The sequence below is a fragment of the Populus nigra genome, chromosome 18, assembly GCF_951802175.1.
Source record: "Populus nigra chromosome 18, ddPopNigr1.1, whole genome shotgun sequence".
In the NCBI taxonomy this organism is placed as follows: Eukaryota; Viridiplantae; Streptophyta; class Magnoliopsida; order Malpighiales; family Salicaceae; genus Populus; species Populus nigra.
In genome coordinates, this window is record NC_084869.1 from 1,144,302 (window position 1) to 1,167,785 (window position 23,484).

Consider the following 23,484-nt stretch of genomic DNA (forward strand, 5'->3'; position numbering starts at 1 on the left):
GTTACATCAATGGTTAAAGCTTATGAAAAATGAATGTTATTGAATATTTTTCATGAATAACATAGTCGTCATGCTCGATTCAGTTTTACCGACGGGTTTCCATGGATCGGGTTGGAAAAATACAAGACATGATGTGTTGTAATACTTAATAAGAAAAAGGCAGAAGAGCATTAACAAGCACCAGTGGTCTAGTGGTAGAATAGTACCCTGCCACGGTACAGACCCGGGTTCGATTCCCGGCTGGTGCACTGACGAGCAATGATGAAAGCTGAGCCTCGGCGATGGTAGGGTCCATCGCAAGCATCTGATTGCCAGATGACAGGTGGCTCTGCTGAGCTCTTTACTTTCTATTTTTGGGTTCTTTTTTTGCATTTCTTTACCAACAAAACGGCAAATTGCGTGATTTCTTTCTAAGGTTTTAGTAAATAAAATACTTACATTTAATAAAAAAAGGCTAACTATGTGATAAAAATAAATTGAGCAATTCTGTGATTTTTTTTTGTGAGAATGAATTTAAATTGCTCAAATTTATAATGTTTTTTACTTGCATTGTAATATTTTTTATTATTATTTAACATTGATACTTGTAGATAAACATTTGAAAAAAAAAGTGATAGATTAATCATTTATATCCAACCTCATTAGTATTATTATTTTATTTTCTGAAATCAATTTTTAAGATTAGCATCCATGAAAACTTATATATATCTAAAAAATAAATGTTATTGCATTTGTTTTCACGAATAACATAATTGTTGTACTCAATTCTAGACAATCATGTCAACTTAAATAATAAATTATTTTATATTTTTTAAAACATAAATCCATGAAGTGCATCTAAGTTAGAACAATCAAGTTTTATCTGATTAATTTGTAGGCTAACTTGAAAACTTGCTAAGTTAGGTCTGGGGCACAGGTTTCCATGCATTGTGTTTTGAAAATACAAGACATGAGATTTTAAATTCTTATTGAATAAAAGGCAGAAGAATATCAACAAGCACCAGTGGTCTAGTGGTAGAATAGTACCCTGCCACGGTACAGACCCGGGTTCGATTCCCGGCTGGTGCAGGGAAGAGCAATGATGAAAGCCGAGCCTCGGCGATGGTAGGGTCCATCGCAAGCATCTGATTGCCAGATGACAGGTGGCTCTGCTGAGCTCTTTACTTTCTATTTTTGGGTTCTTTTTTTGCATTTCTTTGCCAACAAAAAGGCAAATTGCGTGATTTTTATTGTAAGCTTTCAGTAAATAAAATTACTTACATCTAATTAAAAAAAATAAATTATGTGATAAAAATAAATTGATCCGATCCGTGAATCTTTTCTTTTTTGAAAAATGATTTTAAAGTGCTCAAATTTATAATTTTTTTACTTACATTGCGATATCTTTTTTATAATTATTTAATATTAATATGTACAGATCAGCATTTGTAAAAAGAAAGTGATAGATTAATGATTTATACCCAACCTCTTTATTTTCTGAAATCAAATTTTAAAGAATGATTCATGTGCTTTCTGCATCCTTAATCCTAGATCATCCATGTTTCTGCATATATCCCCGACTATTTCAATGGTAAGACAGAAACAACGAAGCTTCAGCTGGGACACAAGCAGCATTCACTTGTTTCTGATGTCCAAACCAAGTGTTCTCAAACACATACTGGGAGAACTTTCCTAGCTCATCGATATAAAGTTGCATTAATCTTTTTCTAGACAGATATGATGCCCTGATGAAACAAAATCATGATTCAATTTTCAGGAATTTCCCGGTATTTATTTGATCAGTTTAATTTTTTTAGAAATAATAATTTGTTTTGAGAAAATTACAATTTAATTCCTTTTTTACTTTTTTTGTGAGTTAGTCTTTTGATTTTGAAAATAATAAGTTAATCTCTTAATCAAAGTTGACTATTAAATTCATATTAAACTTTATAAATTGATCTTCTTAAAGGCCCATCCCGTCATACATACCGATATATATTATAGTGATTAATAAGGTTATTAATTCTGTTTTGTTTTGTTTAGAATGATCAAAATATTTCATATAAATTCAAAAAACAGAATAATTTTCATTTCATTTTAAATTTTAATCCGTTCTAGATAAATTTCGACTGAAATGTTTTGGTTTTATTTCACATGTTCCGTTTCGAGCTTGAAAAGCCATTGAATCAAATTGAACCCGGTTCAATTTGATTAATTAAACCACTCAGGTATAAAAAGCTTTTTTTCATTACTATTTTCAATAACAATGATATTAATAATAATATTAAAAATAATTATTACTATTTTTATTAACAATGATATTAATTTTTTAAAGTTAGATTTATCACTAATATATATATATATATATATATATATATATATATATATATATATGGTTTATATTCATGTTGTTTTTTTCATGTTTATATTTTGTAGGAATTTAAGCAAAACATGGGGTGTTTTAGATCTCATTAGCCTTTATAATAATGACTTATTGAATGAATTGATTTGCAAAGAATCTAACATTCTTGATGAAGATGATATAAATTGAGAGACTATTGAAGCACTTTTGTTTATTTTGACTTTAGAGGATGAAGAGATATGTTTTGATGACGAGAATGAGCTTGGTTGATAACTTTCCTTACATACCATCACAAGATCAAGATCTTTATTTTTATGTTAACGATGGAGATGATGTTTGATTTATGTTTATTGTATTAAAACATTTTACTTCCATAATATTTCGGTATTTGGTTTAAGTTGAATTACTTCAAGTTAAAATTCTATTTAGAAAATATTTTAAATTTTAAAATTATATTTGTTTAATATTGTCTTTGTATTACATAATTTATAATTAATTTACCTTGAATTTGAATTATTTTTATGAAATTATATATATATATATATATATATATATATATATATATATATATATATATATGCTCTGAAACAGAAACATTCCATTTCAATTAAAAAGACAAAATACCTATAAAAATGGAATTGATAATCTTAGTGCATACTATTTAAAGTTTTTATTTTTATTTTTTACTTATAATGCATTAAGGTTAATTAGGAAATTTAACAATTTTTTAACAAAGTGCCCTGATTTTTTTTCTCTCGAAACAATAAGTTTGAGGATGACCAAGTCTAATTAATATCTACCATCTCACTGGAAAATCCAGTGGGAGGCATAATGGAATGGATTGTTTGTCAACTATTTAGCAGTGGGTGTTCTTTTCCATCTCCAAGGTCTCTTTTTTCCGTGGTACCAAACAACATTTTAATGAACAATCGTACTTCGGCTTTCATGACCCTTTGAAAGTTAATAATAATAAATAATAAGTATTGAGTCAAACAAAGCGAGTTTAATTTAGAATCGAGTGAGGTCAAGTTGATAGATTGTCTTTACCGGTTAAAAATTAACTTAATTTTATTTAAAAAAAACTCAAAATAATATTATTTTAATTTTTTTAAAAAATTAAAACAATATTATTTTTATTAATCTATATTAACTCATCGAATTTATAATTTATATTACGAGTTAGTGGATTTAATAACATTGATTTGAATACAGAATACTTTTTATTCTTATATTTTATCTTTCATGATCATTTGAAAGTAAAATAAAAAAATACAGAGAGAAACAAGACGAGTTTAATTTAAAGTTGACTCGAATTAACATGATAGATTATCATTACATGGTTAAAAATAAATTTTAATTTTTAAAAAAACTCAAAATAACATAGCTTTATTTTTTAAAAAATTAAAACAATATTATTTTAATCAATCAATATTTACTCATCAATCTATAACTTCAATTTTTTAATAGTGGGGAGCACTAGCAAGGGGGGGACAACACAACCCTTTAAACTCCCAACAAGAGTACTAGTCTAGTTAGTATTAATCATCAATAATTAAGACCAAAAAGCTCAATTAATCATCCCTCGGGAGACCATATGGTGTTTATAAGGTTGGTAATTGACTCATAAACTTACTTAAAACTCTATTTTTGGAAGGAGTTTTAGGTTGTCGGACAGAAAAAGTATTGCTCTTGTTATTTCATTTCAATCACTAGGTTTTTGCTAACGATGTTTTAAACACCAGCACAATTAATACTTGCTTTAGAAATAACTATAAATATTTAATCCACAGGAAAGATGGACACAAGAGGGTGAGAAAAATAAGAGAAATAAAATAAAAAAATTGAGCCTTGATGAAAATATTCTTTATCAATTTTTATTGTGCCCGGGGATATGATTTTCTCTTTTATTATCTATTTTTCTTCATAGTATGCATCCATGGCTACTCTTGGAGCGCTCTAAAAATTTCTCCATTAGATGGAGGCAGCTGAGCATGACGCATAGCATATGCTATACTTGTGAAATAAAAAGGCAATATTTATTTTATCAAATCTAAATTCTAAATCCCACAAAACTAATATATATATATATATATAGAAAATGAATGTTATTGAATTTTTCTCATAGATTGTCATACTCAATTCTGGATTATGGAGTCAATTTAAATAATAAATTATTTTTAATAAAATAACATGGATCCGTACTTTTTTAAGAAATAAATTCTTGAAGTGGATAGAGTTATAACAATCCAGTTTTATCAGCTAATTTCCATTTAACCCGAAACCTTGCTCAAGTCAGCTCTGTGTCACAGGTTTCAAGGTTTTCTACTTCTTATATAATCAAATGTATGAATGAGTCAACAAGCACCAGTGGTCTAGTGGTAGAATAGTACCCTGCCACGGTACAGACCCGGGTTCGATTCCCGGCTGGTGCAGAAGAGCAATGATGAAAGCCGAGCCTAGGCGATGGTAGGGTCCATCGCAATCATCTGATCATCAGATGACACGTGGCTCTGCTGAGCTCTTTGCTATCTTTTTGTTAAATTGATCAATTCTGTGATTTTTTTTTTGAAAAATAATTTTAAAGTGCTCAAATCTATAATTGTTTTTTACTTACATTATGATATCTTTTTTTTATTATTTAACGTTAATATGTGGATTAATGATTTATTTCCAACCTCTTCTTTTGTTTTTCTGAAATCAAATTTTAAGATTAGCATCCATGAAAAAATATTTAAATACATAATATCAATATTAAAGGTGTGTCCTTCAAAATCATCCGGAAATAAGATTTTATCTAAATTAATATACAAGCTGGTTAAATAATATTCTAATCATCAGATAAATAAAAAGAGAATATCATTCTCCATTTCATACCAACTTTATTGCTATAGAGTTTGAGTTGTTTGTGCGTGCTTTTAAAATTATTTGGTTTAAAAAAGGAAATTTTAAATTATTTTTTTATGTTTTAAAATTGTCTTGAAATACTAATTTTAAAAATAAAACATATTATTTAAATATATTTTTAAATAAAAGGTATTTTAAAAAAATAAAAACTTGTGTATAAATATTTACATAAATGTTAATAAGTCAACGAGATAGTTATTTCCATCACAATTCACTGAACGTTTGATATTACATTTTAAAAATATTTTTGAAAAAATTTAAATTTAAATTTTATTTTTTTAAAATTAATATTTGTTTTATATTTTTAAATTATTTTAATAAATTGATGTTAAAAATAATTTTTTTTAAAAAAAGTTATTTTAATATATTTTAAAATTAAAAATATTTTAAAAAATAATTATTACTATTTTCCCAATCACGCTATTGTTTCATGTAGACGTAGAGAAATGTGTGTAATTGATTTATGTTTTAGTGAAAACTAGTGTTTGCCCCCCCGGGAGATGCTCTATTATATATATATATATATATATATATATATATATATATATATATATATATATATAATCTCTTATTAAAAAAAAAGATAAAATAAACCTTTTATGCATAACTTATTTGAAAGATAACTGAGAGAAGGGTTAAGTCAATAAATTAGATACATTTACCCTAATCTCTTTCTCTCAATATCAGGCTCTCAGCCATTAATGATTCAACAATTAACCAGCCACCGTGAGATCGACGGCTTCCTCTTCATCAACAACACTCTCCTTTTTTTCCCGTCATCAACACTTCAACAGCTTTCTCTCCAGTCTTCACTCTTCATCAACAGCGCTTTCCTTTTTTTCCCCATCATCAACGGCATCCTTTTCAGTCTTCACTGAATCATTATTCATCAACAGGTAATACTTAATTGCTTATATTGAATTTTTCTTGCTGGAAAGGGATTTTTAGCCCCGGTTGTTCTTTGTCCCATTCCTTGCTTTCTCCTCCTTTTCTCTCCTCACTTGAGTGTGTGACACAGATGGTCACCGATCATCATAGACAATTTCTTTTAATTGCTTGAGTTTGATCCTTTGTTTAGTTCGTTCCAGTAATTCTACTTCATTCCAGTAAAAAACTGGGCTGATTTAAATCAATTAAAATTTCAAAAGTTGATAGAGTTGCTATAGATCTGTGAAGCTGTTCTTGGTTTAGGCTATTTGGAAACTTGCTGGTGATTTTTTTAGGAGAAGGTGTTACTTAATTTATAGACTGTGGATTGTGGAATGTAAATTGTGAGAGAACAGAGAGTGTAAAAACAGAGAAGCAATGTAATTTTTTCCCATTTCAAATCATCAAGCAAAAACTTAAATTTGCAGAAGACAATAAATTTACCAAATTGAACAACTGGAAAAGCTCATCTTGCTCGAAGGGTGTTGCTGTCCGAATCTTGACTCTGTCGTGATTGCATGGCGATGGTGAGTGAGGAACAATGGAGTCTATAGTTTTCATGCCAGTAATAGGTTAGACAAGAGGGTGTAAGTTTTGAGGAAAAAGTTTGTTTGATCCTCAACTTAATGGGACAATTCAATTTGAACAATCTTTGTAAAAAGTAGTAAATGCCATTTTTTAGATCAAAATCTGTAATAACCTTTCTGTCACAATTGAAAGTTCTTAAGAGAATTGAGATGTATAGCATGATTCTTAAGTACGTTTCATAAAAATCAATCCCATTTTGTCTTTTAATATGTTGTCTTAAGTATTCCTTTTCATTTTTCAGTTTTGTCGTGGTAAAAAAATCAGAGCTAGAATGAAGAAAATGGAGATCAAACATTTGGATAAGCATTTATGCTAACTTGTACCTGCCACTGCCAGGCTATTTGCCATCAGCCAACTCTATTTTGTCTAGCTCTGCAGCAGAAGCATTATTAATTATAGCCTTTTTTCCTTAGTTTGATAGTCTCATTTTTTTTATAACGTCGATAATGCCATTCCCAATCATCTTTGATTGTTACATATACAGTCTCCGTGAGTCCACCACCAGCTAACACAAAAACTAACATCAACGCTGCCTCCTTCTCTACAGACCATCCCTCTCGCCATCATAAAAAAGACCCAACCAGAACACATCTCCATCGTGTTCGGCCCGCCAGCAGCCGACTGCACCTCGCGGTTGCTGCACGAGGCCGTCATCTGCGATCACCGGTAAAGCTCTGATCTTTTTGCTGTTTTTGCGTTGATGAAGTTGAGGGCTAACCTCAATCTGTGTCCATTGCTCTGGTCAATATCTTGTCACAGCTGCTCCTTGGCTGAGTTGATATTTTTTTTATGAAGTGATACTCATTGTTACTACAGTTGCATGCTTCTTTGAATAATTGTTTGGGATGGGAGTGAAAGTTGAGGGCAGAAATAGTTCCTTCTTTGATTACAAACATTGATTTGAGATTTGATGAATGGACTAGTTCTCAGAACTTTACCTGAGAGACTTTGGTTCCGTTTGTATGTTGTTCAATTTTTGTCCACAAGCATTGATTTCAAGTGCTTATTGTATTGATTACAAGCATTGATTTAGGCAGTTTTTGATCTTTGAAGTGTACTCGTTTTACCTTTACATATTAGAAAGTAACTAGATTTATGAGATTGTTGCTGGCCCATTAGAGGGAAGGTTAAAATTTAGGTATTTATAAAGTTGATGTTTTTTTTAAGCTTGAATTGTAACTACTGGGTTTTGAAAGTTTTGATTTTTTTGAAGGAGATAGTGGGTTGTTCCAGTGTGATCAGCTTGTTGTTTCGATTGTTTTTTCTCCCATGTTTGAATGAAGACTGTTGATTTAGACCTTGGGTTGGATTCATGGTTTAATTTGTAGCATGCGTTGATAACTATATAAACTAATTGGTTAGAAAAGGTATTTTATCTTAATACGCCAGTTTATCATCTTAATCCTAAATACATTGGCTTTTGGAAATTTTCATATTTACTGGAAGTGTTTGAAATTAGGTTTTTCTAAGTTGATACTTGTTTTCAGGCCTGAAGGTTCTGGCTTTTCTAAGAAAGGAGAAAGAAGTCGTCAAATTAGGGTATCAGAGAACAAGGAAGAAAGAAATGGAATTTTGCCCAACATGTGGGATGCTATTGCGATATGAGACGCCAAATATGGGGCAAGCAGCTAGATTTTATTGCCCTACCTGTCCCTATTTCGCTTCGATTGAGAGCAGGGTAAATTATTAATTAGTATAGATTAATTTGGCCTCTTTATTTCCTTGGTTTGTATTTTTGATTGAATGATGTGACTGACTGCTCTATTGTGATTAGGTTAAGATAAAGAGAAAGCAAAAGCTTGCTAAGAAAGAAATTGAACCTATTTTCACCCTCGAGGACATGAAGACAGGCGGTGCTGAAACTGATGGTGCTTTTCTTTGTCTTTTTTCTTTTTGTGTTTTTGGTATTATCTGTTGTTGTGGAATGGAGGAATTTTTTATAATATTTTGCCATTTTGGAAACTTTGATATTGTTTTAGTTGTTGTTGATCTCCTTTTGTTTCTGCATTTTCTTAGAACAGTTTTGGGGTTTTTGAATTGAATTAGAATGAAGTAACTAGGTTGGCACCAAGTTCCCAGAATTAATAGCAAGGGTTGAGTTGAGTTTATAAGGTTAAGCAGTACCTGTTAACAATGCAATGAGAGAAATACTGTCTGTATTTTGCCAAGATCAGACTAAACCATGATGTTTGATTTCCACAGTTCCGAATGATTCCTAAAGTTTTAACTTGGTGTGGAGAGAATTAAACGAGGAATTCAGTTATTGGTGTAGAAAGAATTCAATTTTAGCAGTGCAGATGAAGGCTAACTCAGATTTTGTTTCTTGGTGTTCTTTCTCAATCTTTATATCTTTTTTGTCTGATTTCCCTTCCTTCTTGATGGCAGCAACATGTCCCCATTGCAACTTCGGAAGGGCCTGTTTCCAGCAGATACAGATTAGATCAGCTGATGAGCCAGCAACAACATTTTACTTCTGCTTGAATGAGAAGTGTGGGAGGATGTGGCGTGAGGACTGAGGACAGCAGCCTGTCTTATAAACCTCACAAATTACACGCACATCTTCACATGTCTCGAGTTTCCATCCTCAGATGCTTCAAAGTTTTCCAGTTAGCACGTTTTTGTGTACAATGTTACAGATTTGAGACATCAGTTTAGACAGGAGAAGCTGCTAAAAATGTTCCAACTTCCAAGCAAACAGCTTAGCTTTTAGGTTCTTTTCTCTTGATTAATCCCGGAGTTTTTTCTTTTCTTCAGGGTTCTCCTTGTTTCGGGCTTATTTAACATGAATAAAAATAATTACTTTTCAACTTAAACAAATCGCATTGATTAGCTTTTAATCTTTATTAATAAATGATAAATTTAAGATAAAAATTAAAAAAAATTATCACATCAATATAATTAGAAAAAAGAGAGAGCTGGGTAATGGGATTCACATCTTTGAATCCAGGAAGTTGAAGAATGAAATATACTTGTTTGACAATCAAGTTCCATACTTTCATTAAAGGTTTTTCTTTCCCATCATTATCCCATGATCAAAGAATAAAGACGATAATTCTATGAGGAAAAGGAAAAACAGAAGAAGAAGACCATCCAGGTGAAACCTCGACAAGTTTAGCTATTTCTCGCAAAAATCCATGGGTTGGGGACTGCTTATCCCGTTAAAAAAAGGAGCCCAATTTCATTTCTGAGCTTGTGTCACTCTGATGCAGTCTAGCTCATGTTTATTCGGTAATAGGATATATAATATTTTTTATATTAAAATTTATTTATTTTTAATATTATCACAACTATTAAAAAACATAATATTTTTTCCATAAAAAATAAAATTGAAGCAACAAATAAGACGTTGTCTTGTGTATTTTATAGTTTATAGTTTATACCCGTGGTCTCAAAAGTAAATTATTTATAAAAATGATCAATCAAATTTAAATGATTTTGATTTATCTTAGATTTTAAAATTATATTTAAAATTTAAAAATGATCCAAAAATTTAAACCTTAGCTTATTAAATTTAAAATTATTTTTGTATATTTTTAGATTGTTTTGATATGTTAATATCAAAAATAATTTAAAAAAATAAAAAAAATATTATTTTAATATATTTATAAGTAAGAAATACTTTAAAAAGCAACTAGTAACACACTTCCTAACACACATTTTATCTATTAATTTGTGACTTATATGATACAGTAAAATTAAGGTTTGAAGTGGTTTTTAATTTTTTTATTCAAAATAAAAACAAAATCGTTTGGGTTTTTTTTCTTACATAATTTAATTTAATTTCTTTTTATAAAATCACGTTGTTTGGGGGGAAAAAAAAACAACAACAGACACAGTTTAACCCACTTGCTTAGCCCATGACATGATGTTTGAGCGGGATCAATATCCGGGTCGGTCCTATAACAATTTCTACTGTTGGAGTTGTATGTGCCCGACCACTTCGCTCTATCTAACCGGAACTAGAAGGGAAGTGTGACATTCCAAAACAAAGCCAATCACTCACCCCCTCACTTTGCAGCTACTCTCTCGTAAGCCTCTCTCTCACCTTTCTTCTACTGATTGAGTTTTGCATGTTTGATGAGTTTATTGGCATGAGTTTTGTCTCCTCTAAAACGGGTTTGCTTCATATTTTTGCTTACTGCTTCGATTTAGCTGCTTCTTTTGATTTTATTTCTTCGGTTTCTGAAATTGATGTAGCCAGTGACTTAAAAGGGTTTCATTTCAACCTTATCTAGCGGAAAGGAAATTAATTTTTTGTAAGGATTGATTTAGGGTGCTGTATAATTGATAAAGTTTTGATTTTTCAAAGAGAGGATTACAAAATCAACTTGTTAATTCAATTGTTTATATGGGAAAGAGTGTTGATTTTGGTATTGGGTTTTATTGGTGATAAGTAGTCTTGTCTGTAACCGGGTAACCTAGGAAAAGTAGGTACACGCTGTATTTCAAGTTTTGTGGCATTGATGCCTTAATCTTAAAAGAAGATGATTTTTTAAGAGTATTTGTAGTTACAAATAAGTTTTTGTAGAGCTTGAGATTCTTGCTTGAAGTAGTCATTGCTGAGAGGAATTTTAGGATGGAAGCTACTTGGCTCTTGCCAAAAGCAAACGAATGGTTAATCCATGTGTTTGCACAGCTGCTTATAGATGAATTAAAGATCTTATTTTTGACGATTGTTGTCATTATTCTTGCTTGTTATGCCCTTTTGGCTACAACTAATAAACTAGGTAGAGTATGTAAAACTGTATTAGATGTTACGTGATACAAATTTCTTGATACTAAATGAGTTGGGTCTTTCCAGAAGTTGTTGCTGCAAGGAAATATAAATCTCATTCAGCCTTTCTTGTTGTTACAAGGGGATATAATTTCTCATTCGTCCTGTAATAAAATTAATCTTTGTTGATTGAAACTCTGGGATGGATGTTGCTAGGCTCCAGAGTAAGATGTTTTGTGATACTAATCCATTTGCCATCACAGCTGCTTCTAGGCTGAGTAAAAAATCTTCTTTTTGATGAAGTGATATCTGTTTACCTTAAATGCATTTTTCCTTTAAATTTCTGATTGAGACGAGAGTGAAACTTGAGGGCAAAACTAGCTTCATCTTTGATTACAAGTATTGATTTGAGATTTGATGAATGGACTGGCTCTTGGAACTAACAGAGAGACTTCACTTCCTTTGTGGATGTTGCACAATTTTTGTCCTATCCCTTTTTTCATTGCTGTATCTTAGTGCAATGTATACATCCATTAAGTACCACATGTTTCTTATTTTGTGGCAGTAAGCTAGAGGACCTGAAGAATGGCAAGCAAAGCTGTGAAAACTGTGGCAAAAGCCGTTTCAGAGTACCAGTACCCATGGAAGGAGAAGTTGGCACAGCACAAGAATGAGCTGTCCAAAGGTGTGTGGGGTTACTGGAAGCTGGGGGCATGGACGCCGCTCCATATTAGTGCTCGTCGGCGAGCTAGACTTCGCAAGGAAGTCCTCCTCGCAGGAGAAGACTGGCCATATGATCCCGAAAGGAAGGAAATGAGAACCAAGATGAAAGGACACAAGTGTGATAGGATTGCTGCGGAGAGACGGGCGAATACTGCCAAGCTGATGGAGCAAATGCCAGAAATGTTGCTGGCATACAAGAAACGTAGGTGGGAGAAGAAGATGAAGGAAGAAGACAAAAATAAATAAACATTTTCCAATTCAATGCTGTTTCTTTTTCCAAGCTGCTTTTGTAGTAGCTGTTGTCAAAAGTTGCATTGATAGTAGGGCGTTTTCCTTCCCAGCAAGAATTTTTGTGTAACTTACATTTACTCTGGTTTGCTTCAATGTTTTTCCATGGTTTAAGGAAACTAAATAGAATGTTATATCAGGATAAGTTGATGGAGGTTGTATTGAGTTCTCTCGTATTGAGTCCAATGTCCTGACCACTAGACCATGGAACCATTTGTCATGCGTGCACGCAAATACACACACATATATGAACAAACACGCCACATGATCTGTACAGATGCATGCAGCAAACTATTACTGTTTCACCTTACAACAGCGTTCACTGAACCAGTCACCTGGATAAATTGATCTTTTGGTCTTGACCAAAAGAAAAGTATAGCCAAGGATTGTATTGGTGTGTGTTTGGTCACCTCACAGTTCAGACAACAATCGGTGTTTGGACTCTGGAGCCTGGAGTCTGGACCAGGTCACCAGACCAACACTGCCCTAAAACTTACAGAAGGGAGGAGACTTTCTAGTTTTCTACTTGAAAACTAGAAAAGAAAAGGGAACCATGGAGATGTTCCAGGTGAGAATCGATAAATTACCGGTGAAACCAAAGGTTCTATTGTTAGTGGTTTATGCCTGCTAGACCAATGGGTTTGGAGAATTAGAGGACAACTCTCGCAGGTGCGCAGAGGACATATCAATGTGTTACTGATAGTGGCAACAAGACTACTGGTTCAATGCGTTTGAAAAATGACGGGGCAAGGACAATGCTTGATGAGAATATTGGAAGCAATAATGAAAAAACCCTAAGCATAATCAAGGTTGACTAAAGGACTCAGAGAATAAGCAGAAAGATCTTGCTGGTAATATCCAACAATTTCCCGGTGACATCATGGGTAGCAATGAAGGGGCTGATGATGTACTTAGGTTGATGGGTTTGGAGAATGGGACAACTTCTCCTTTTGATGGAGGCAGGGCATTGTGTAGTGACACCAACAGTGGTGAAGAGAGGAACTCACTTATAAAGCCTGAGGACAAGCGCAGCACAGTGAAGGGCTTGAGGAACAACAAAGCTAGGCTGATGGATTTAGGGAACGTGATTGCTGCTCTTTTGGGTGAAAGGATAAGAAATTTCCTAGTGAAGCCACCGGTGCTAGTGGAGAGGGGAAGGAAATTGTAAAGCCTAGGCTTGGCCGACCAAAGGGCTCGAAAAACAAGCCAACAGGTGATTGGCAGGAATTGCCTGGTGATGTTTTGGATAGAAACAAAAATGCTGACAACATAACTAGGCAGGTGATTTTAGATAATAGGATGGCTGCTCCTTTACGTGAAGAAGAAAGGTTATAGTTCATTGAGGTCACAGGCCATAGCGGAGAGGGGAATGAAATTAGAAAGCCTAGGCCACTTGGCCGACCAAAGAGCTCAGTGGAGAAGAAAAATCCTGCTGGTGGTTACCAGGAATTTCCTGGTGAAGTTATGAATGGTAATGATGGCAAGGATATCGTTAGTCTAATGGGTTCAGAAAATAGGGTGATTGATCTTTCAGCTGAAGAGGATCAGGTATTGCCTGGTGAGGCCATAGTGGAGAGGCAAATGATAACATAAGGTCCAGGTGTGGCCGACCAAAGGGCTCGGTGTACAAGAAGAAAAATCTTGCAGGCGGCAATCAGGCTTTGCCTGGTGAGGTTATGCATGTCAATCATGGTGAGAATGCTGTTAGGTTGTTGGGTTTAGTAAATGCGGTAGCTGCTCTTTTCGAAGAAAAAGATAAAGCATTGACTGGTGAGGCCACTGGCCGTGGTGGAGAGGGGATTGTTACAAAACATAAGCCAGGCAATCCAAAGGGGGCAAAGAGCAAGAATACTCTTGCTGGTGGTAGTCAGGGATTGCCTGGCGAAACCTTGCATGGGTTCAGAAATAGGGTGACTGCTCTTTCAGGTGAAGAAGATCAGGTATTCCCTTTGAAGCCACTGGCCACAGTGGAGAGGCGAATGATACCATAAAGTCTAGGCGTGTCCAACCAAAGGTGATAACAAGAAGAAAAATCTTGCAGACGGTAACGAAGCATTGCCTCGTGAAGTTATGCATGGAAATGAAGGTGAAAATGGTGAGGCCACTGACCGTAGTGGAGAGGGGATTGTTCCAAAACACAAGCCATGCCATCCAAAGGGGTCAAAGAGCAAGAAAACTCTTGCAGGTAGTAATCAAGGATTGCTTGGCTAAGCCATTTACGGTAATGATGCTGGTGAGAAAACAATGAGGCCGACTGGTATAAAGAACGAGAGGGCAGCTCATCAAACACAGACATGAGAGCCCAAAGGCATCATTTGTAAAGGGAAGTTCGCTGTATGCAAGTACTCTAATGCAGAAGATAACAATTTTCAATGCGTATTCTCTGGTGGTTGAACCGGACGCCCAGAGGGCCAATCTCCAAATCTATACGCTATCCTTGAATTTGAAGATTTTTCTTTTTTCTTTGTTAAGGTTGAAACTGTGGATTTTCTTGAAACTTTTGGTCTCGCCAGATATTTCCTTAAAATTCTCTATTTCCACTTTCAATTCCTTTATATTACTGCAAAAATTCTCCACCTATAATTCTCAATAAAAGTGAAAATAAAAATCTCCACCGAGACAAGATACTCAAAAAATCTAAGACATACCCATTTTAATTCACACCAAATTATCCACAACCCCTCTTTCAATTTCCAATCTTTACCCCTCTACAAACCCTAATTTTCCCGCCCTGTTTCCCTTAATTTCTCTCTTTTGCAACAAAATCCTCCAAAAATGCTTGATAATTTGAAAATCTAAAACATACACACTTCAATTCACACCCAATTATCCAACATCCATCTGCAAATTTTCAATCCTGACTCATGAACACTAAATCTTTTCCACTCTCTTTAGCTTAAATTTCCCTCAGTTTCCTGGGAAAATTCGACCACCATGGCCGTTGCTGCAGTTAGAGGCAAACCCACCAAAGAAACTGCTTCTCAATTCAGATACTTTATGTTCAATTACATGCATGTGGGAAGTCGCTTGTCTAGTGCTCAATGTGCTAGCAAAACTACAAAATGGGATGACCATTTTGCAAATACTCCTCATCACTTCACTTCTTTCAAGCCTGTTTCGCTTTGCGGGGAGTTTGTTGAAAAGGGTACTCAATTGTTGGAAAATATGAGAAGTAGCGGTAATTCAAGTAAAGACTTTGATAGGAATTGGAATCAGAAAGTGAGATATAATAGTGGTGATGGGTCTGGTTATGGCGACCCACCAGAGGTGTGGGAACCACCTGGTGATGGTGTTGCAAAATTAAAGGTGACTGATGGAGGAGTGAATTTTAAGGTAGGGAGTAGAGATGGGTCTGGTTCAAAGGATGGGTCTTGGGGTGGATCAAAATTGGGGAGTAGCTTTCCAACGCCAAAGGACATTTGTAAGGCACTTGATAAGTTTGTCATTGGGCAACAGAGAGCTAAGAAGGTGGGGTTTCTTTATTGTGGTTTGGCATTTGGCTACTTATTGTTTTTAGAGTTATTTTTGCTTTTAGATGAAGTAGCTTACCAATCAGTGCCATCATAGTTTTGGTTATTGTGGCCAGCATTATAATTTGAATCAGTTTCAGAAGGAAGAGGCTGTCTTTAGATTGTCTAAATTGTTCATAGTTCTTGTTTTGAATGTAATATTTTGTTAAATTATTAGATGCTGAAGAATAGCAAAACAATGGACATGCTTCATTGCTTTAATGGAAATTTTTTATATGGCCTTTTATTGGAGGATGGCTATAAAAGCATAATGTTTTCATAATTGTCGTTTCTTTTTGAAGTGAAGAAAGGAAAACTGTCTTTATTTTGAACTTTCTTTATTTTTCATAGGAGTTTAGGTATGCAACCACACATGGACAATGCTTTGTTTTGCTTGCTTGACATCTTGTTTCATTTTAGTATTGTCTATCTGCCTTTCTACTCATTTTTCTAATTTTGTATCGTGAACAGGTGCTCTCTGTTGCTGTTTACAATCACTACAAGAGGATCCATCTAGAGTCTGTTAAAAACTGGTCAGTTTTATTCCTTAGTAGTAAATGTTGCTCCATTGTTTTCTTCCTTTTCCATATGCATAAGTTGAAAAGAAAACCTATTGATCATATGCCAGGCACTAATTGCCCATTCAAAAATGCAATGGCTTTTGATTTACTAATAAGCAATTGAACACAAATCACAGTCATGCCATGGAACTTCATCTCTGACTGAATGTACTGGTGGTTCACCGTATTTGTAGCTGCAAAAGTTTTTCTTTTGATATCTTTTAAACCACATAATATTTTGGCCTTAGTTTCATACCTAGCTCCAGAGCTGGTGAATAGCATTGAACTGTAATTACAGCAGAGGTTTTTTATTCGATATGAAAGTACACCCTTTTTCTTTCCTTTTCCATTTTTTGTTCTTTTTTTCTTGGATTTCCTGCTGATAAGGTTAATATCATAGTGTGCATGCAAACTACTACAGTATTCAACATGTGTTATTAATATTATCGATTGAGTGACTTTCTTTTGGTACCTTTTCTTGTCTTTCTTCATTTCTATTCACTCAAATGAAGTGGCATTGGTGAATCCTTTCTTCCCTTTCCCAGTCACAGTAATGGTTTGTCTGTACTTCCCTTGTCCATTGGGCATGGAATGCACCGTACCCTTCACCATATAATAAGCTAGCAAACTTGATTATCCTCTTTGGGGACATTGTTTTGTTCATCAGAGGTTGCTGGAAAGTCTACTGGATCATGGGGTCAATATTCGATAGCTAGTTCATGTTTTGTGCAGACATGAGTTGCAATGCTATTATTCATTATGCTTATTGTGAGAGTTGTCTGTTTTAACATGCTTAGTACAACTTGGGAAGCTAGGTGCAATGCAGATTCAGGCAATGAAAAAGCAGAAACCATGGACGAGGAGGAAGTTGAACTTGAGAAAAGTAACATTCTTCTAATGGGTCCAACAGGTTCAGGTAATTTGTTGTTGTCCTTATTCTGATTGTTCGATGATGTAGTTACTTTTAAATGGTACTAGTAACAAGGTCCCAAGAATAGCCTAGCTCTCTAGAGTTGTCCTTACGCTATGATATTTTTTTTTCCAGCGTTCTTCTTTAGATGCTTCTTCTGTTAATATGCTGTATTGAATTGACTGATAATCTGTTACAGATGTTGGTCCCTCATGCATAGATAAAGGTCCCTAGTTGTTGATGATTTTGTTTTGATAGAATAGCTAGTGATGATTAGTCTGGTCATGGAACCTTGTGTCAAAGTTTTACTTGTGCTACTCTTTGTGATGTTTTAATTTTTATTTCAATTTACGCCAAAGATTTGACTGTGGACATTAGAAAAAATTGATGCTTCTATGGTCTCTTTCCCCGCTCTTCTCTTATTGCAGAAGAATTAGTACTGCTTCCTTCAACGTTCTTTTGGTCTTTTTTCATCCTAAATATAAATTGTGGTGTGGAATAGAATTTCTGTTAAATTGATTGTTTTAGAAACTGTTAGTTACTGTTCTCACTTCACTGTTTCTTATGTCATTTCAAGGACAGGGAAGACATTACTTGCCAAAACCTTGGCGCGGTTTGTGAATGTTCCTTTTGTTATTGCAGATGCAACTACTTTGACTCAGGCAAGTTGGTGATTTTCATTACTTTATTGTTGTTGACCTGTTAGTTCTGTCGCTTATTGTTTTCTCTCACCTTCAATTGGATTTTCTTTAAAATTTAATTCATTTACCCAACTCGCATCTAGATTAGTCCTGTACTGCTGTGTATTTTGCCTTGGCATTTACTTTTATGGATTGGTGAAGATGCAAAAAATCACTATGATGTTGATGGTTTGAAATCAAATGGCCACGTCTCTTGAGGGGGACAAACATGATCATATTGCTTTTGCATCTGAAATAAGATGTTTGCACTTGGGTTTCACTTCTTAGATCCCCCCCTCCCCTCTTCCTTTTTTTTAAGAAAAAATAAATTGGAATATGATTAATTGATATGTTTTATTACTGCAATTCTTCGGTATTGTACATGAATATTGGTTGCTGATGTATGCATGTTAGAAAATCTTGTTAGGGAAGCTGATTTTAAGTTACCATGAAATTTTATGTGCAGGCAGGATATGTCGGGGAAGATGTGGAGTCGATGTTATACAAACTACTGACAGTGAGTTCTCACAAATCTTATCTATATTCTGCTTCAGGCACTTTTCTACATGGGAAAAGCTCTTGCTCTTCTCCGTGATATATGGTCCAGTGCTATTTTAATTGTCATTCATTAACTTGTTGCTTCCATAGCTTGTCTTAGATTCGTAGCCTATTCTCTCAAAACTTGTGAACTGGTATCTTATGTCTTCCTGATTTAGCGTGGATATATGATAAGCTGTTGTGGTATATGGTTTTGGTTTTGCCTGAGACTGAGACTCTGTTTATTTTCATATATTAACTGGTTTTTTTCTTCATAGGGAGAGGGAAAAATTGAGCAGTCTTCATATGAGCAATCATTTCATTGTTTACGGTCCTTAGATCCCTTGCAACTAAAAATTCTTCTCAGAACTTACACATACACATTAGGATATAGTTGACATGTGATAATTATAAACTCTTTTTGCTTGGCTTGTTCAAATTTTCGGTGGGGCCACTGTACCAATAATCATGGCTCTGCTGCACAAGTTGGACACTGAATTAATATCTTGCCTATTGTGAATGAACAAGCCCTAATTTTTCCTTTCTTTTCTTTGTATCTCAGGCTGCTGACTATAACGTGGCAGCTGCTCAGCAAGGCATCATTTACATTGATGAAGTTGACAAGATCACAAAAAAGGTTATGTCCGCCATTTTACCATCACTACTTTCATCTTTATTTCTTTTCTTAAAAAATTGCATTCCCCTTCTAACATTATCTCTCCATCTCCTGTCTTTTAAATTTGCAGGCTGAGAGTGTTAACATTAGTAGAGATGTGTCGGGGGAGGGTGTACAGCAAGCATTATTGAAAATGCTTGAAGGAACAGTAAGTGCTGCCAAAAGTTGTTGGAGAAGAATGATTATGAATTACTTCATATCTCTGCTGGCTCAATTCTATTACCATTGCTACTGACATAGCTAGATGATCCATCTGTACCCTTAGTTATGTACGGAAAGATTAGTTTATTGAATTGTTAACTTCTATTTGGTTATTTTTTTCCAATCATATGTTTACAGCCATGTTTTTTTCCCCCCTGATCTAGGTAGTCAATGTTCCAGATAAGGAAGCTCGAAAGCATCCTAGGGGAGACAATATTCAGGTAGATACTATGTGGTTTGTAACAAATGCTTCTGACTGGTTTGCAAATTATCCACGTAATAATATCCATGGACATGTTTTGCTATTCTTAAAACTTCCTGACAACTATAGACACGGTCAAGTCTTCATGTGACTGTGAAAAGTCAGCTGCTGCAATTGCATTTTTTCTTAATCTCTTATGATCAATTTTTTTAATAGATCAACACAAAGGATATTCTTTTCATATGTGGGGGTGCCTTTATTGATTTGGAGAAGACCATTTCTGAAAGGTTTTACATACATACATCTTCTCTCCCTTGCTCCCTCTTCATGTGGTAAAATATGAATCCTTTTTTCGAAAAGGGAAATGTAAGTAAATATTTATGACATCCTTGCAGGCGCCAAGATTCATCGATTGGGTTTGGTGCACCAGTACGTGCAAACATGAGGACAGGTGGTGTTACGAGTGCTGCCATGATATCATCTTTATTGGAGACTGTAAGTGAAAACTGGTCTTCAATTAGCAACAGCTTTGATGGCCCCCTTTTGACTTTTATGCAGCTGCCACTGTTTGTCTTTGCTTCTAACTGCTTTTAGATACTTGCATATTATTTGAACTGAAATCTTTGCCAGGCTGAAAGCAGTGATCTCGTTTCATATGGTTTGATACCTGAATTTGTTGGAAGATTTCCTATCCTCGTCAGTTTATCAGCTCTCACTGAGGATCAACTTGTCCAGGTATATATTGTCGAAATGTTCCCTGTCTAATAAATCAACACATGTTTGTTCTCTTTAATGATGCTAGGTTTCTGTTGGAATCATGGAGAGGTTTGAAAATTGTTTGATATCATGGATAATAAGCTTAGACTTGCCCCTTTCCATTTTCCACATTTACGGTGGTTTGGTGGAAACAAAGTAATTGATGCGCTTGGTCTACATATGCTCGTGAAGAATTTCCTCATTGTTTATAACCTTATTGTTTATTTGGACTTCTTTGTCACTCCCTAACTGGAAATAATGTTCTATAGGTTCTGACAGAACCAAAGAATGCCCTCGGGAAGCAATACAGGAAGTTATTCCAAATGAATGGTGTAAGTGTTTTTCCAAGCCACACGCTCTTTTAGATGTTTTCTTGGATAAACATCGTACTCTTAATGAATTTGTTGCTTATTCTCTTGGACAGTAAACATGTTTAGTTTTAAAGCCATCCAATTCTCCCTCCCCCCCTCAGGTCAAGCTACATGTTACAGAACATGCTTTGAGATCAATTGCTAGAAAAGCAATAACCAAAAATACTGGGGCTCGGGCCTTGCGGTCCATATTAGAGAACATCTTGATGGATTCCATGTATGAGGTATGACATCCCTCCCCTCTCTGTTTTTTTGGGCAATTCCTGATTCTGATGGAAAGTTTATTTTATGAGAAGAAGCCTGTCCCGGTATATTTGAAAGATGGACACTAATAATTAAAGCATCATATATTAGTCTCTTCCAGTTCCAAACTTCTTCTTTTAGTATTGACCCTTTGTAAACTGAATTTATTGGATTCGTCCATGTGCCAATGGCCCAGAGGTGGTCCAGGTTAAAATGCCTTTAACTTTGCATTTGACTGGAAGTGAGTCCATCCACAGGGTGGGGTAAGTATAACTTTCTTGAGGGAAAATGGAAAAAGAAAGAGCTACAAAGAAGAAGTACCTCATATATGATTGACAACCATTATCTTCCTTGAATAGTATTTTACCATGAGGTGGACCTCTAGGGTTCATTACAACTAACTGGTCCTTCAATGTTCATAGTGTCATTTGATTTCATGTTCTGAGATAGGGATTTTGCATTGGTTGTTGTCAATTGTTTCTAAGATTTTTCTCCGTTTTTATTTATATCCCAGACCTTGGGCCTAATCTTCCCAAATGTGTCCTGTGAGAAACAGAAGCAAGGCTCTGGGACTCTTTTGGTTTCAACTTGATTGTGATGTTTATTGACTGGAAATGCATCTATTCTCTGTATTTCAGAAAACAGTTAGATAACGCAATTCTACCTCCTAAATTGTGCAGATTCCTGATGTAAGAAGGGGGGCTGATATTATAGATGCTGTTGTAGTTGATAAAGAGGCTATTGGACCTAAGGAACGTGGAGCCGGAGCCAAAATCCTGTACGGCAGGGGTGCGTTGGATCACTATCTTTCAAAAAACAAATTAAAGTCATCTGAGGTGGTGTATTAATCTTTGGATGCATCTTTATAAAAAAAATCTTTATTGATGATCCTTGTCTCCAAAGTTCTCATGTCTAATCAATTGATGTTTATGTAGGCAACTGTGGAGGGTTCTGATGGAGAACCAGAGGTGGAATCAGAGCTTCCTAAGATAGTTGCCAGCATGTAATTTACTGGTGAATGTTGTTTGTAGCCTCCTCACATCACATACCTGTACATTATAAGCTCGCATTAATTTAATAAACCTAAGTTCTGTATACACGTTACAATTGCTCAGTTTCCCAACCAGAGAGTTCAGATTTTTTTTATATCACTGCTGTATTCTACATCAGTCAGCCAAAGATAATCAAGTTCTTCCATCCCATTTTTCAGCATGAATTTTCTGGGAGAATTAAATTATTGCTGTGGCACTTTCAGCTGTTTTTATTTTTCTTGCCCGAGTCCAGCACTATCTGCTGTCATAGAACTTGCAATAGGATTTGGCTGAAGTTCTCAGCAAATCTTGTGCCCCTCTGGTCCTGCAATTTTGGGGTGTCATTTAGCACCGTGGAGTCTTGGACTCCATACAATAGGAAGAATGTTTACACAATTTCATCAACACTCGGGCTCTATGACCTTTAATAGGGCAGAGCTGCTCCACTGGACAAAAGGTAACCCACATGTGGGACTACCTCTTTTAACAACTTTTGATGCTTGAACACTGTGACTAGGTGACATCTTCTTAGCTTGTATCCTTTTATCCTCTTATTACATCAAGCATTATCGAGTCAAAACTTGTAAAGGGAAAGTGAAAGTTGGAAGAAAGTAGGTCTACTTATTGCTGAGTCCAAAGCTATTGCAAGGAAGAAAGCAGAACATCCTTACATAGGCTCCAAATAATTATTGTTAGAGTTCGAAAAGGAAAAAAAAACTTTGTTTAAAGAACAAAACCAATCATGTGGCCTTATTAAGCATCATGCCTTCGTTGTCGTTGCTGCCTTTACATTTGTTTGCTTACTCAATTTGACAGTATCATGTCATGTCTCCCTTCTCTTCCACTCCTTCCTTCATTGTATATAGAAGTTACATTTTGAACAATAATGCTACTTTTATTGAGAGAAAAATCTACCGAAAAAATTTGATTCATATTTCAATGATCCAATAAATTAAATTTATTAAACTTAGCTCTGATTTAGGTTATAAATTAAACAAGTTAATCTGAATTAATTTAAAACAATATTATTTTAAGGTTTTTTTTAAAAAAAATAATACTATTTTAAAAAAAATACTATTTAAAAAATATCAAATTAAATTTTAACGGAGTTATTTCTTATAAATTCTCATCATGTTTAATTTAAAGCACGTCAATAAGTTAAATGGGGTTTAATAACTTCATGAATTATCTTTTTGTGAGAAGTTAGCATTATTTTATTCTAAAACTTGTTGCTAAATTGATAAAATTCATTTTGTTGAATGTCATGGAAATTTGTTGCCTGGAAATTTAGCATTTGATTCTTATAAACTGATCATATCATGA

The 23,484-nt window shown here is 34.4% G+C and overlaps 3 protein-coding genes and 6 non-coding genes across 14 annotated transcripts; all 9 read left to right on the plus strand.

Annotated features, from left to right (window-relative positions):
- The first annotated feature begins 177 nt into the window (after positions 1-177).
- On the plus strand, positions 178-248 carry TRNAG-GCC (transfer RNA glycine (anticodon GCC)). The gene has a single exon. It is a non-coding gene; the product is annotated as a tRNA-Gly (tRNA).
- Positions 249-253: 5 nt separating this feature from the next.
- Positions 254-339, plus strand: LOC133679033 (small nucleolar RNA snoR114). The gene has a single exon (XR_009836096.1). It is a non-coding gene; the product is annotated as a small nucleolar RNA snoR114 (small nucleolar RNA).
- Positions 340-997: 658 nt separating this feature from the next.
- TRNAG-GCC (transfer RNA glycine (anticodon GCC)) lies at positions 998-1,068 on the plus strand. Its single transcript has one exon. It is a non-coding gene; the product is annotated as a tRNA-Gly (tRNA).
- Positions 1,069-1,073: 5 nt separating this feature from the next.
- On the plus strand, positions 1,074-1,159 carry LOC133679034 (small nucleolar RNA snoR114). Its single transcript, XR_009836097.1, has one exon. It is a non-coding gene; the product is annotated as a small nucleolar RNA snoR114 (small nucleolar RNA).
- A 3,543-nt stretch (positions 1,160-4,702) lies between these two features.
- TRNAG-GCC (transfer RNA glycine (anticodon GCC)) lies at positions 4,703-4,773 on the plus strand. Its single transcript has one exon. It is a non-coding gene; the product is annotated as a tRNA-Gly (tRNA).
- A 3-nt stretch (positions 4,774-4,776) lies between these two features.
- On the plus strand, positions 4,777-4,862 carry LOC133679032 (small nucleolar RNA snoR114). Its single transcript, XR_009836095.1, has one exon. It is a non-coding gene; the product is annotated as a small nucleolar RNA snoR114 (small nucleolar RNA).
- Positions 4,863-5,845: 983 nt separating this feature from the next.
- LOC133677815 (uncharacterized) lies at positions 5,846-9,577 on the plus strand. 4 transcript variants are annotated; one of them, XM_062099940.1, is made up of 6 exons: positions 5,846-6,141; positions 7,002-7,079; positions 7,308-7,426; positions 8,248-8,438; positions 8,535-8,628; positions 9,146-9,577. In XM_062099940.1, the coding sequence occupies exons 4-6, from the start codon at positions 8,325-8,327 to the stop codon at positions 9,274-9,276; spliced, it is 339 nt and encodes a 112-aa protein (XP_061955924.1). In that variant the 5' UTR covers positions 5,846-6,141; positions 7,002-7,079; positions 7,308-7,426; positions 8,248-8,324; the 3' UTR covers positions 9,277-9,577. The 4 variants fall into 4 exon arrangements, with proteins under 4 accessions (XP_061955924.1, XP_061955922.1, XP_061955923.1 ...); XM_062099938.1 differs by having other exon boundaries at positions 7,002-7,426; XM_062099939.1 differs by lacking the exon at positions 7,002-7,079.
- A 1,052-nt stretch (positions 9,578-10,629) lies between these two features.
- On the plus strand, positions 10,630-12,639 carry LOC133677933 (uncharacterized). Its single transcript, XM_062100077.1, has 2 exons — positions 10,630-10,788; positions 12,040-12,639. The coding sequence occupies exon 2, from the start codon at positions 12,060-12,062 to the stop codon at positions 12,441-12,443; it is 384 nt and encodes a 127-aa protein (XP_061956061.1). The 5' UTR covers positions 10,630-10,788; positions 12,040-12,059; the 3' UTR covers positions 12,444-12,639.
- Positions 12,640-14,296: 1,657 nt separating this feature from the next.
- LOC133677931 (CLP protease regulatory subunit CLPX1, mitochondrial-like) lies at positions 14,297-22,342 on the plus strand. Of its 3 annotated transcripts, none has more exons than XM_062100072.1 (15): positions 14,347-15,953; positions 16,466-16,527; positions 17,352-17,470; positions 18,047-18,130; positions 18,615-18,661; positions 19,244-19,318; positions 19,428-19,505; positions 19,723-19,779; positions 19,977-20,047; positions 20,156-20,255; positions 20,391-20,495; positions 20,786-20,848; positions 20,989-21,111; positions 21,811-21,966; positions 22,066-22,342. In XM_062100072.1, exons 1-15 carry the CDS (start codon positions 15,420-15,422, stop codon positions 22,135-22,137), a joined length of 1,746 nt encoding a protein of 581 aa, XP_061956056.1. In that variant the 5' UTR covers positions 14,347-15,419; the 3' UTR covers positions 22,138-22,342. The 3 variants fall into 3 exon arrangements, with proteins under 3 accessions (XP_061956058.1, XP_061956056.1, XP_061956057.1); XM_062100073.1 differs by having other exon boundaries at positions 14,348-15,953; positions 17,370-17,470; XM_062100074.1 differs by lacking the exons at positions 21,811-21,966; positions 22,066-22,342 and having other exon boundaries at positions 14,297-15,953; positions 20,941-21,077.
- The last annotated feature ends 1,142 nt before the right edge of the window (positions 22,343-23,484 follow it).

Coding starts and splice junctions, on each gene's coding strand:
- LOC133677815 (XM_062099938.1), top strand. CDS start 8,325: ATGGAATTTTGCCCAACATGTGGGATGCTATTGCGATATGAGACGCCA. Junction 8,439..8,534: donor TCGCTTCGATTGAGAGCAGG/GTAAATTATTAA, acceptor TATTGTGATTAG/GTTAAGATAAAGAGAAAGCA. Junction 8,629..9,145: donor AGGCGGTGCTGAAACTGATG/GTGCTTTTCTTT, acceptor TCTTGATGGCAG/CAACATGTCCCCATTGCAAC.
- LOC133677931 (XM_062100072.1), top strand. CDS start 15,420: ATGGCCGTTGCTGCAGTTAGAGGCAAACCCACCAAAGAAACTGCTTCT. Junction 20,256..20,390: donor TATCATCTTTATTGGAGACT/GTAAGTGAAAAC, acceptor AATCTTTGCCAG/GCTGAAAGCAGTGATCTCGT. Junction 20,496..20,785: donor CTGAGGATCAACTTGTCCAG/GTATATATTGTC, acceptor AATGTTCTATAG/GTTCTGACAGAACCAAAGAA.
- LOC133677933 (XM_062100077.1), top strand. CDS start 12,060: ATGGCAAGCAAAGCTGTGAAAACTGTGGCAAAAGCCGTTTCAGAGTAC.